The 13,003-nt window shown below is 37.8% G+C and overlaps 1 protein-coding gene across 1 annotated transcript in view; it reads right to left on the bottom strand.

The window, feature by feature from the left end:
* Positions 1-13,003, bottom strand: part of EFL1 (elongation factor like GTPase 1) — a 64,486-nt gene that overhangs the window by 2,676 nt on the left and 48,807 nt on the right. The window contains exons 18-19 of the mRNA XM_066196540.1: positions 10,868-11,871; positions 8,168-8,352 (exon numbers count right to left, since the gene is read on the bottom strand). Coding sequence (XP_066052637.1) covers positions 8,168-8,352; positions 10,868-11,871 — 1,189 coding nt within the window. The remainder of the gene's footprint in view (positions 1-8,167; positions 8,353-10,867; positions 11,872-13,003) is intronic.

Below are 13,003 nucleotides of genomic sequence, written 5' to 3'. Positions count from 1 at the left end.
TCCCCAGGTTTGACAGACTTGCTCTCTCACTAATTGATGGAAGACTTGCTCTACTGAAGTTTTGCACTGGATATTTCTTCCACTGACAAGAATTCTTTATGCTTCAACAGGTCTCAGGAAAGTCAGCACAACAGCAAGTTTAAATGTACTATTTAGTATTTATTAGCCAGCAAGGGTTGGCTAAACCCTATTTCAGCACAGGGTTACAGAATCCTGAGTGAACCTTGCACTGCTACATGGTGCAGAGCAGTGCTGTAAAGAGGTTAATTAGGTTTCAAAAGAACTACCTCAGGAGATAGCTTGGCTTATCAACCTGCCTGAATAATTCAGCCACTACACAACTGCTTCGAGAGCAAGATCTGGTGGCATCAGAAAATTTCTAGACCACAGAAATCAGAAAACTAGAGGACCACACCTACTTAAATGGTGCAGATCCACTACAAAAGATGAATTAATCAGCACACGTGTAACCATGCCGTGGTAGGCAATGGGAAAGAGGAACCTGGGCCATCATCTTTAGGAAGTCACTGTAACCCTATTATGACACACAGGGGTGTTACTGACACAGTGACCCAAACAAAAAAAGTAGGAAGTTTTTCTTTTTTGAAAGTTCTGATTCTGTGAGTAAAGGTAGAGGCACAAACTAGACTGTTCCTCTTTATTCATCTCATATTAATGCATCAAGGCAAATGTTTATAGCAGGTGGCATCCATCATTCCCTGTGCTCTGTTAATACAGTGCAAGCATGCAAAAGGAGAACTGCCCCAAAGCATTGTCATCAATTTGCTTACAATGGGAACTGTCAGAATGGTGGGTCTGGGTTTCCTGGAATCAGAGCTAAGAAGCCTTTTAGGTCCTGAGCTATTGTTTGTGTTCACAGGAATCACACAGGGACGGTTCTGGAATTTGTAACAGAAATTGAGTTTTTGTCTGGATGTAGCCCTCAGTGATGAATTAGATTCTAAATGGACCATTCCTTCTGGAATATGGTATAGTTATTTCACAGAGAGTATTTACTGTGGATCCTGAAAGATCACAGGATCAAAGCAGAACAGACACCCAGGAACTTTTTTTATTCTATGTTGCAAGCCACTTTTAATTTTAAATTATTTAAATGTTTCTATGTACTACTTCTCCAGTACAAAATTAAAACATACAGCCTAAGACTCCTCTTAAAATCAGAAATGTGATAGCATCTCGACAACCCTTTTTCAAAAAGTTACATTCCTAAACAAAAACTTCAATCAAAAGAGAACCTGACATTCAAAATAATATGCCTTCCACAAATAAAAAAATCTTTAAGTGACTGAAGCAATTCAGTTAACCTCCAATCAAAGGTCTGCCTCTTTCTCACTCTGTCACTGTGTTCTATGTCTGGAAACCCCTGAGCAGGGGGGAAAAGAAAATTACCACAGCCAGACCTTATGTCCCAAGTGTGACAGACAGAGGATGTCAAGAGGCACTAATACTGGGAACAAGACTCTGTAAAACCAACGGTATTATGGTATTGTTAGCATTATGACAAAGTGCATTTTCAAATACCACCATACTGTGCGTGACTTGGTAACTGGAAAATGCAGCACACCTCTTCTCCAGGAATTTTTTTAGGACTTTGGAATTTTCCTTAACAGCATGAACTAGCCAGCGGTTATTTATTACTCAACACCAGAATTCTCTGACAGGGACAACATCAGCCTTAACTGCAAACAGCTCAGCACACACACATTGGATTACTCCTCCAAGTGTACACGACAAAGTGCTTCCTCCTTAACACAACCAAGTATTTCTATACACCTGCAAGGCTCTTCTGAAAGACATTTATTTTAAAAGTGAACTCTAAATCGAGATCTGTGCAGTGGATCACTGGAGCAGCATTTTTTCTATTAGAAAACAAGCATTTTCTCTAAATGCAGCCATTTAAAATGCAACATAGGGAAATGAATCAGTGCACAGCAGCCGATACAGTTTTAAAATCTGCTATTGCAAACACAATGCCTAAGTGATGGAAATGTTGCTATTAAAGGAGCATTGAAATTAAGGAACATTTTAAATTAATCTTCATAGGTTTATTTTCTACAAGTCTTGGGTGATATAATTTGTTTAAAGTATGACTATAAGCACACCTGTAGAATTCCACTGTGCTGAAAAGAAAAACTCCCAGTCAAATGCACGAAATGCGTCCCACTGCTCTCTGCAGAACCCATTTTAGGTATAAATAAAACTTTATAATGTAGTCCGCTGGGATTAGGTATTTCAAAAGGAGTAAATAGATGACTTCAAATATCGTAAGTGAAGGGTATTCTTTAGAAGAAGAAACCATTCTAAAGCAAGATGTTTCATTAAATATAACAACAATTCAAACCAACACACCCAAACAATGAAGTCTCTTAAGACTTGTTTAGTAAGAGCATGCAGAGTAGCACAGGCAAAACAGATGTCACTCTCTTTTAGCTTAACAACTACACATTAATTATTCAAGCTGTAAATGCTTTTATCTCTGTGAGAGACATAATCTGAATACCTGTAATAATAATCAATAAAAATAGAAATACTATGAGCATACTATGTCAATATTGATAGATGATAGAGTGTGTACTAATCCTGCAAATGATTATGTAAGCTAATCAAGCTTTTCAGTAAGACATGAGTTAGAGCAGACCACTTGCAATTCAAGAGGACTTGGAATTTTAAGGCTTAATTTGAGGATGATTTATTATTTGCATTTCAGTGTCACCCAGATGGATCCAATAGTGATCCTGGTCCCATTGTCTAGTGTATTTCACAAAATGATGGTAAGAAACAGTTTCTGCCTAAGGCAGCCTAATCATGCAAAACAAGGTTGAGAGAAGCATCAAAAGCAAACAGAAGGGATCTGCCTAGTTCATCCAAAAGGTCAGGCAGATTTGGGAACACAGCCATGCTCCTGGTAGCATTTCCCCTGCTGGTCCTTACTGTCTGACGAAGACAGAAAATTTCTTTTGAGCCAAATATCATCAATGCTTTAGTTGGACCCTGAATAGAAAGAGCAGTCTTACACTATCTGTTGGAGATTTTAAGACCAGCAAGAAACATCATGGCCTTTGTGAACTGCTCAATAAGAAATCCCAAGAAACACTAAAGTCAGGTGAGTGGGCACTATCACCAGCAGCCCTCAGAAAGCCAAGAAAAACATTATGCCAGAAGTTCTTTCTTGTGTTTTAATTAAAAAGAAAATCAAAAGAACCATTATGCATGATTTCAAAGATGATACGAGCTCCAGTGGATCAAAATCCTTTCTACCTTTGAAAATTTGATGGCATAAAGGTATTTCAAGAGCATTTCAAGTTCAAGTGGTGTCCATCACCTAGTAATGACAATGACAAAGACTATGCAATTGAAAAGGTACAGCTCATATGCATGTCTGAGATGTCTGAAGTGGCCCTGAGAAATAAAAACTTCCAGGGTAAACTTACTTTCAGGTAAAATAGCAGAACCTTGCAGAGGTGTATGTGAATAGTTACCTGCTGTTTTTCAGGAAAATCATATGTGACACGCTGAGTAATGCTGCTCAAGTGGTTCTGCACTGACCACAGCCAAATTCAAGGGTACTGGCATTGAACTGGGTACTGGCATTGTGCTTCCAGAACAGAGAATACCCTACATGAATGTACTGGGCATGTGGATACCCTGCAAGCATCCAAATGTATCCCATAATTCAGAGCTTCCACTCACAATATATAATGGGGACTGCTAAGGCCTGAAAATGCCTGGTTAGATACAAGAACTCCTCTTCCAAGGAATATTGTAATAATGAACATTTACACAGTTAGCTATAAACTCATACAAGTTTATTTTGGCTCAGGAGCATCATCCTTGTTTGTGTCTCAAACAGTGACAGCTGAGCTTTAGCCTTGACTTCAGCCAGGAGCTGTTAACGGGAATTTGGTAACTGGAAATAAAAAAAGGAGAGCTGTGGCTCTACTGCTGCATTTTTTCCTATTAGTTAAGAAACATGTATTGAGACACAGAATTAAAGCCACACCCCTACCACTTTTATTTACTGTTTCAATTAGCTTCAGAGGTCCTTGCCAAGACAATGAGCTTTTCATATTTGAAAGGTTCCAGGTTACTCTTTGAATTCATTTATGTGCCTAAACTGTCACTGGTGCAATAATGTATGTAAAATTACAGTTCAAACTTAGAATAGATTCTCTCTCATTACCTCAGCCTGCTTCCTGTTTAATGCAAGCCTAACAATCTCATCCAGCAACTTCTATATTAAGCCCCATCTTCCGAGCTGTAAAATGACTTACAATTCGAAAGGCAGGAATTAAAATTCAGAATATAAAACTCCCAGATTCAGAAGACTCATAATCCTAGCAATTATGACACACAGCCCTACTCTTACCTTTCTCCAGAGCCCTGAGGCACGTTCTAGGCACTATTCTACTTAGAAGGGATAATGACAAAGAATTCTGATTAAATGTGTTTACAGTTCTCTCATGCCCCCCTCAAGAATAAAAGTATGTTTAATAGCTGATCTTCAGGCAATTTAAAAGATGTGATTTAACAGGAATACTATACATTTCACAACTTTACAACTAGTAGATGTCTTTGACAATTCTTGCTGAAAATTCAATCAGCATCTGAATAGAGCCACACGCATTCTTTTTTTTTTTTTTTTTTACTTTTAACACAGATTTCCCAAATGGGATGAGAGTTCCATTATTCTAAGGACTGTGCAATCACAAATACCTTCTTGTTCAAAACCTTATGATTAAGATAAAATAACATGACTGAGTAAAAGATTTTAACTGCAAAGAACTGAGAACAAAAGAAACAGACTCAAACAAAAACATACATTAACTGAAGGTATATTACTAATTCAAAGTTTAAAAAAATACAACCAGTTCATAATTATCCCAAAGTTAAATATTTTAAACTAACAATTAAATAAGAGAGTTTATACTGAAATTTAAGAAAGTACTGCCAGGTAAAGCCAACACATCTAACATTTGCCTAACTTTTAAAATTAGTTTGTTTAAGCTGGGACTAAACTGAAAGCTCCCACTAATGGTTACTTGGTGCTGTTCTTTACAGGCAGGAATAAATTGCATAAGCATGCCAGAAGAAATTAATAAAAAAGGAGTATCTGACAAGATAGACCTTGATGTATGTATTGCTCCATCCCTTGGGGCTGGAGCAATTTGAACTACACAAGATCCATTCATTAAATGAAATTAAAAAAAAAAAGCGCCAGTATCATTTCCACAGAGACCAAAATGGCTTCGTTTAAATGTAGGCTCTATCCCTGACCTTCCTGTGTTTAGAGTCTATTACAATCATGGTAATGAAATATAATAAAAGAGAGAACTCAAACCTCAATTCTTTGAACATACTCTATGGATGTGATTTCCATGAGACAAAGTGTTTGGAACTTTAAAAACCCTGTCTATTTCACTTTGTGTAAAATGCGGTTAAGAACACATTAGAAGGAATTTGTATAGATAAATACATGTGCCAGGGACTCAGCTAATGAGCTGAACACACTGAGAAAACACCAGCAGCACAGAGTTCATTCAGAACACCATGGAAGGGTTTGGAGACTGTGTAATTAAAGCAGCAGCCACACTCACAGTAACACAGTTTTAACACTAAAGAAAAAACAGTTTAAGATTACACAAAGTTCACATCATATTATCTTACACAATGATGCATTAAATAGTAGGGATTCAAATCAAATGCTGGTGTTTATCATGGAGATACATATACCATAAATCATCAGTAAAGTGACAGTCTTGCACAACACCTGATGCAACTTTGTACAGAATTCATAGAGAAGAAGGAAGAGGAGCTGAGATACAAACCATTTCTCATGGTTTCTCTGTCATACTAGCAACTAGAGATTCTGAAAACTGTATTTATTTAGAAATTGTCTTGATGGTGTGAGAGTAACATGCACTCCTTCTGCCATCACTGCAGAGAGAGAACATTACTAGTAGCTTAGTAAAAAGCTTATTTTATCACAAAAATATGTGAGCATGGCTTTCATGGAGACAAGAAAACTCAACCCTCCCCCGCTGACAGATTCCCCAGGTGGAAAGGTGACTGGCTTACACAGTAATTTTCCTACTACCAATGCATTTAACATACCAGCTGCAATTATAATCTCTCTCAGAGGTCAGTGTTAGAAAATGTTGCCAGTTGTTCAAATCTCCCTGTCCTATGCATTACCTATAATGACGTGTGAATATTTTGCTTATGTGAAATCCATAGCATCTGAAAGTGAATGTACACACCAAGGCTTGGTGACAGAAGGGGAGGCTGAGAGCCACAGGGTTCATGTTCTTGCTTAGTGCTGGAGCACAGGAGCTACAAATCCTAAAGAAACTGGCACAGAACAATGGTTAGCTGGAATTGACGTCCTTCTGGCTGATACTCCTCTAAGGTACTGATGTCAGAGGTTCAGACAAAAGACCACTAAAGCCACAAAACCTCAGCAGCTGCACTTCAGAGGGGACCATCCAGAACTGACAAGATTACTGTACACAGTACAGCAAACACTCACTGGCTTGAGTTACCTGACCTGTAATTGACTGTAAACAAGATCCAAAATATATAACTATACTCAAAAGATGCAGTTTCTCTATTTCTTTGTGTGCACACCATCTGTGAAGGGTTGTCCTTTTTTTTTTTTTTTTTTTTCCTTTTTGCATTCTGTGCAGCTGTTTTTCCTTTCGTGGTTCTATGTGAAGTTGGACTTAGTTACAAGAAGATTAAATGAATCAATATAAGGGAGAAGAGCTAAGTCCTTGGTACCTGCATTTACTAACACCAGTAAGGTACCACTGCCAAGCAAGACACAATGTACCTTCCCAAGTGTACTGTTACAAGGACTCTTTCAAATACTCTTCCCAACTCTTTTGCTAGCATGTGGCCAGTTTGCAGAGGTTCTCATTTTCCATTACCAACCACATAAAATTCCTAACGCAGTTACCACAGTTACTACCAAAGAAATACAGTTAGCGGAGTATTTTACAGATACTACCTAGGGGGACGACTTAGCTGTGGATGAAGAATCCACAGCATGTGAAAAAGCAGGACATACTTCAGGGAAATATTGGCAAGCAGCCCAGAGCTGGAAACTGCAGGGAGTGTCACTGACCTCAAAAATCTACAGTTGGTTGTACTCAGAGACTTGACATTTGAGGTGACGAAATAAATCAGAAGATCAAACGAAGATTTTTTCATCCATTTACAGACAATTCTATTGTTTTCTAACACCAAATAAAGGACCACTTCACCAAAACAAACACCCCCAACCAAACCCAGAAAAACCTACACTTTGAAGTTTTATGAAAAATTCGGGGTGAAAAGTTTATACCCACTGACTTCTGAAGCCATTTCTAGCTTCTTCAGTGGAGTCTTCAGAGGAGCCCAACAATGCAGGTGTATTTGTCTTCAACAAGGAGCTCTGATTTATAGCCTTTTCTTTTTCTTCCTGAAGATCTACTCTCCATATCATAGGAACAAACTACACTGCACTTTCAGCTGATGACACTCCTGATCAGTTTTCCCACTTCCTACTTGTTTTACACGTTCAGATTCAACTAATTTCTTTAAGTGTCAAGGATGACCAAAAGAAATGATTTTGAGGACACCACTACTTACTATCAACCGACTTAATTTTGAAAGAATGAAATCTATTCAATTTGCCTTTTAAGCATGAAAATTTATGTTGGCTTGGAATATGGAAGGTGCCTGCTAGACCTTAAGATGTTAAGTTTCATGAGGATTAGATTTACTGATACATTTATTTTCTGTCAGCGGTAGGTTTGGGGGTGTTTCGTGGTTTTGGTTTTCTTCCCATTCCCCAAACAAGTTTACCAGAGAACTCATGAAAAAGGGCACGTAAATTCAGGAAAACACATCTATAAAGAAGCAGTTTCATTTATGAAAAACTTACTTTCTACTGAAATAAAAAAGCACCCCATCTAAACAAAATATAAATATATTTCTGAACAGCATATCTACAAAACGAAATAATTTAAGGCTTTTTCCCTCATTTCAAAAAGGAATTAATCCAAAGTCTTGACCAAAACTTAACCTTTTTTTGCTTATTATTCCAGTCTGCCACATCTACAGGAAATAGATCACCATAACAGATGGAGTGAATAGATATTTTTACCTCCCAGTGGCTGAACACCAGCTGTGGACTGGCCAGGCCACTGGTTCTCTTCCTGATTTCATCAGCAAAGCCAAAGCTTTCTGCTACTGGCAGAACTGCCTTAATAATAAACACATCCGTCCCCTCTTTCATCTCCTCCTGGAGCACTCTGCCTTCCCTCTTGGACAGCACAGCATACACACGACCTGCAGAGACACAATTCTCATCAGCTCACCAACATTTTCACACCCAGCAACATGAACAGAAATACATCAATATTTGTTCAGGAAGGTTCAACTTTAAGTAAAATGCCTAACTTTTTTTTTTTGGCTAAAACTCTATTTTGTAAGTCAATCAATTAAAAGGACACACTAAATTCCAACAACATATTCTGCCATACAATATACAGAACCAACTGAGTAACATTTAATACATTATTACTGCTGGATGAATCCATCTATGTCCATTTCATACAATCATACGACTGTTTTAAAAAGGCACTTTGCCAGATTATGCGCCTAACTTGCCTTTTTTCTTATAACCAAATACTTGAGAATCATTACTAAGAAATATTATTGTGTTTTAGGAATTGTATCCAAACTACTGTTAGAAATTTGCTTGGGTCCCCATATCCCTACATGGTACTTGTCCCAGATAGTGCAGTGCTATTCTAATCACAAACAACCAGTTTCCTGAAATACTATGTACCTATTATGTTTAATGAGTTCAATTGGTTTGTTAATAAATTCAGTCTTAAGTTAGGCATGGACAATTTCAATTTTCTTTCCCAAGTTAAGATTCAATCTATTGAAATACAGTGTATATGTCATGAAAGTAGCTGTGAAAAGGCCCATGTTTGACTTCATAGTAGGTATCATGTTTTTAAAAGTAATTTACAGACAAAAGCTAACAAATACATTTGTGTTGATCAAGATAATAAGGACACAAGAAAACCACCTAAAAACACTGTGTTCTGCTTCAGTTCAAGTTATTTTCACTGCCAGAAAAGTCTGATGGAAAAAGTTTTACATTCTGAGAACACAGAACACCTCACTTTCCCAGAAAATACCATCTTAGAAATAAGCAGATCAATTTGGAGATATATTAAACTTCACAGGGTATCAATGTATGGAATGCCAAAGAAAAGAACAAAGATACAAAAGTGAGTGGTTTGACACATGTCAACTGCCAAGCCTGACTGGATAGAAGGCCTGCTTTTCACTCCTCCTAATGAGGATGCAATTTATTAGCTTAAGTTTCCACAACAAAAATTAAACCTATGAATTTGTAATGAACTAAGTGCATGTCCATGGCTATTACAACACAATTCACATTCACTAGACTGTATTAATTCGTTTGCATGTCTGAGTCCTAAATTACACTCGTTAAATATATTTATACATGCATTAAAAAGCCATGTTTCCATTTGGGTTTACAGCACAATTGATGAGCCAATGCACGTTTCTTACTTCACTGTAAACAATCATGCTTTTTGGGTAGTGAGTATTTTGGAAGCCAGCAATTTGTACAGTGTTTTTGAGGTTTAAAAATTGGTACCTTGCTTATAGCTTGATATAGAGACTCAGAAGTACTGTGCCAAATTGTTTGTGGAACAGCAACATGGAACAAAACACAGTCCAGTTTTGACAGCTATTACTGATCTTACACATTAGAAAAGAGTTTGAATTGCTAAAGTTCCCTGTCATAGTAGGGAATGTTTAGGTTATGTGCCCATAAGCCCATGGCAGCACATCCTTTACCAGGCCTACTACAGGGTAACTCCAGCAAAGAACAGGATCATGCATCTGCACAAAACAGTTGTTCACCCAAAGGCATTTCTTTTCATTACAACAACTGTAATTTTCGGTCTTTGGACTGCTATCAGTATGATTGCGTGCACAACAGCTGAGATTTTTTTACAAATAACCAAGTATTTAATTATTGTACGTGGGATATGCTGTAATTTGTGCCGTGATTAGGACAGTCAAGGTAAAATTGCTGACAGCTTTAAGGCATTGGAAGTTAAAGAAAATCCTGGTGCTGTGGATCAGATTTAGCGTGCAAGCAACTCCCATGGAAAACTCCAAGAACAAATACAGTTAAGTGGTGTCATAAGTAGGTCATAAAAACAAGTCTTGGTAGGTGTAAGTGGTAAGGTAATATAAGTGACACCACTTGGCATGTGCTGGGTTGAGCAACTTGCATACCAGAAGGATATAGATGCTACTTAAAAACCCAAATTTCCAACTGGACTGCAACTATCATTTGATATTCCTTTTCCTGATTTTATTTCTGTATTATTGTATTAAAATATCTTGATATGGCATTTGCTAAGATCTTGCACTCCCTTAATAAATAGGAGAGGTTTCCCATCTCTTCATGGACCTTATGAGACACACTATTGATATTCATGGTTACCGAAGCTGGTCTTACAAAAACTTCATAGAAAGGCAGTATTTTGTATCTTGCATTTCAAAAAGGTGTAGCATTGTTCTTTATGCCTACAGTTCAGATAAGCAAGAAGAATGCTGAATTCTCATTCAGAATAATGTAAATATTACAGGCATTACAAAGTCATTGGAGAATCTACTAGAGAACTATAAAAGACTCCTGACAAAACCTTTAATGAAGTTATATCTTCTGATTCAGTCTCATTTATAAAACTTCATCTTGGAAATCAGAAGGCAAATTCTTGGCAAAGGTTTATTTTCCCGGTCTTACCTAAAACTTCTGCAGTAGCCATGATTTCACACGTGTACATTGCTGCCATGAGCCTCTGTGGTTTTGCCTGCAAAGCATAACGACAGGCTTCCTTCATGGTGGCAATCAGCTGCCCAGAGAAAGGGCCATAACAATCTGCAAGTAGTGATTCTCCTTTGTGTTTACTCATTTTCTCAGGTGAGTCTGTGTCACTTTGCTTCCTGTCCTGGTGTTCATTTGCACTGGGACCTTCATCAGTGCAACTGCTTGCTAGAGTATGATCTTCATTTTGCTGATGTTCTGTGGCATCAAGTTCCCCTGAATCCTGCCTACTATTTGACAGCGTATCTCCAGCTTTACTCATTTCCCATTTTTCCACTGTAAAACAAACACCCATGAGAGGCTCTTCACACATGGGACCTGAAAGTGTAGCCAGCTGAAATCCACTTACTATGCTGTTGTCAAAGTCTCTGTATTTACCTACTTCTTTCACAGAGTTCCCAAGGCACTGCCACACTGACCTTTTATAGCCCCCAAAATTATGTAACAAAATATTAGGTCCACACTTCCGTGGTCCAAATGACCAGATCTGATCAACAGCATTTCTCCACTTTCTTCCCTGAAGATTTTTCTCCAGCTTTTGTTTGAATTCTTTGATTCTATCAAGAGTCTTCTGATTTATCTCATGTGTTTTTTTATCTTCATTCAGAGATGTGTTGAGTTGTTCCATAGTTCGAATTAAGTCACTGTTTTCCTCAAGAAGTCGAGTTACCTCCTCAGGTAGTGGGATTGCTCTTACACTGAGAGTAGCTTGTTTATTTGGAGTATTAATTGTAACAAGCCCATCTGAATCAACCTGAATTCCTTCAGGAATTTTATTTTGGTCCTCCTTTGTTTGGTGTATGACAGCGACTTTCTGCTGTTTTCCTATTTCTTCATTCACCATGTCGACTTTGGGAGGCCTTGTTATGGTCTCTCGGAAGGGTATAATAGGAGCAGATACACTGATCTGCACCTTTGCAAACCTGCAAAATGAAGTTTAAGAATTAGTTTAAAATTTTGAAAAGGATTTTAAGCTTGGGGGTGGGAGGCAGGAAAATGGCCTTAACGTGGAACAGATGTTCATGAAGAAATCTGATTGCAACATAGATTACTAGGTAATGCATTTCAAACTCAAATTTTATGTACTTCAAAAAAGAAGCACTGCCTTTTATGTCTTCAGAAATATTTGGAAAGGAACTCAAGAAAATAAAAGCAAAAGCATTGCTATTCCTCTGCATAAATCACTGGTTCACCCACATCTTGGAAACTATGTGCTGCTGTTCTCTGCCCTCAAATGAAACAGAACTAGAAAAAAACTGAGAATAAAGATGATCAAAGGAATGCAAGCACAAGAAGCCTTCAGAAGTTCAAGGGTGCAACAGAGACCTACAAAACCACGTGGGGCATGGGAAAGGCTGACCAGGATTAACTGACAACCAAACCACAAAGGGCCCTGGACTGAAAATAACAGATGCCTGGGAAAGCATCACAGTTAGTCCAATTTTACTCCTCCTATCCCTGTTGTTAGCCACACTGCTCAGACACGGTACAGAGATGGACACTTGGTGTGAGCCAGCACATCTGCTCACACAGGGAGATGCCCAGAGAAGATGAAGCACTGGGAAAGCTTAACAGAGCTCTATCTGATAACCACTTTTATAAAAGCTTAATGCTATAAAGTGATGCTTTAAAGTCAGACGAAACATTTTAGGTATGTCAAATGTTGTGAAGGACAGCAAGAAAATAGGAGGAATTATTTATTCAAAGATCAGAGATATGTATCCTTCTTCACCATGCATGTGTTCTGACAAGGTTCATTAAATGACAACAGAAGGACTAACCAAAATTTCCTATGTTCTGGTAAATTTTGGCAGTGATAAAAAAAGCTGCAGAAGAAAAGCAAATATAATTGTAAGCTTTATTTCCATAGGAGTCAGAACCAGGAGATTTATCTTTTTTGCAGTTCTTCAAGGATTTGCATTATGCCAAAAAAACAAACACAAACCCACTCACATGTCACCATTACTTTAATTCTCTTTGTTTCTCATTCTGAAAAAGGTAACCGAATCCCCTCATGCTTAGTATTTGAAATGCTCCTGGGACAGGAATTTCTAA

This window comes from Chamaea fasciata, unplaced genomic scaffold, assembly GCF_029207755.1.
Source record: "Chamaea fasciata isolate MVZ Bird 193981 ecotype frontalis unplaced genomic scaffold, bChaFas1.0.hap1 SCAF_14, whole genome shotgun sequence".
In the NCBI taxonomy this organism is placed as follows: domain Eukaryota; kingdom Metazoa; phylum Chordata; class Aves; order Passeriformes; family Sylviidae; genus Chamaea; species Chamaea fasciata.
This window is presented reverse-complemented; position numbering and strand designations above follow the sequence as displayed.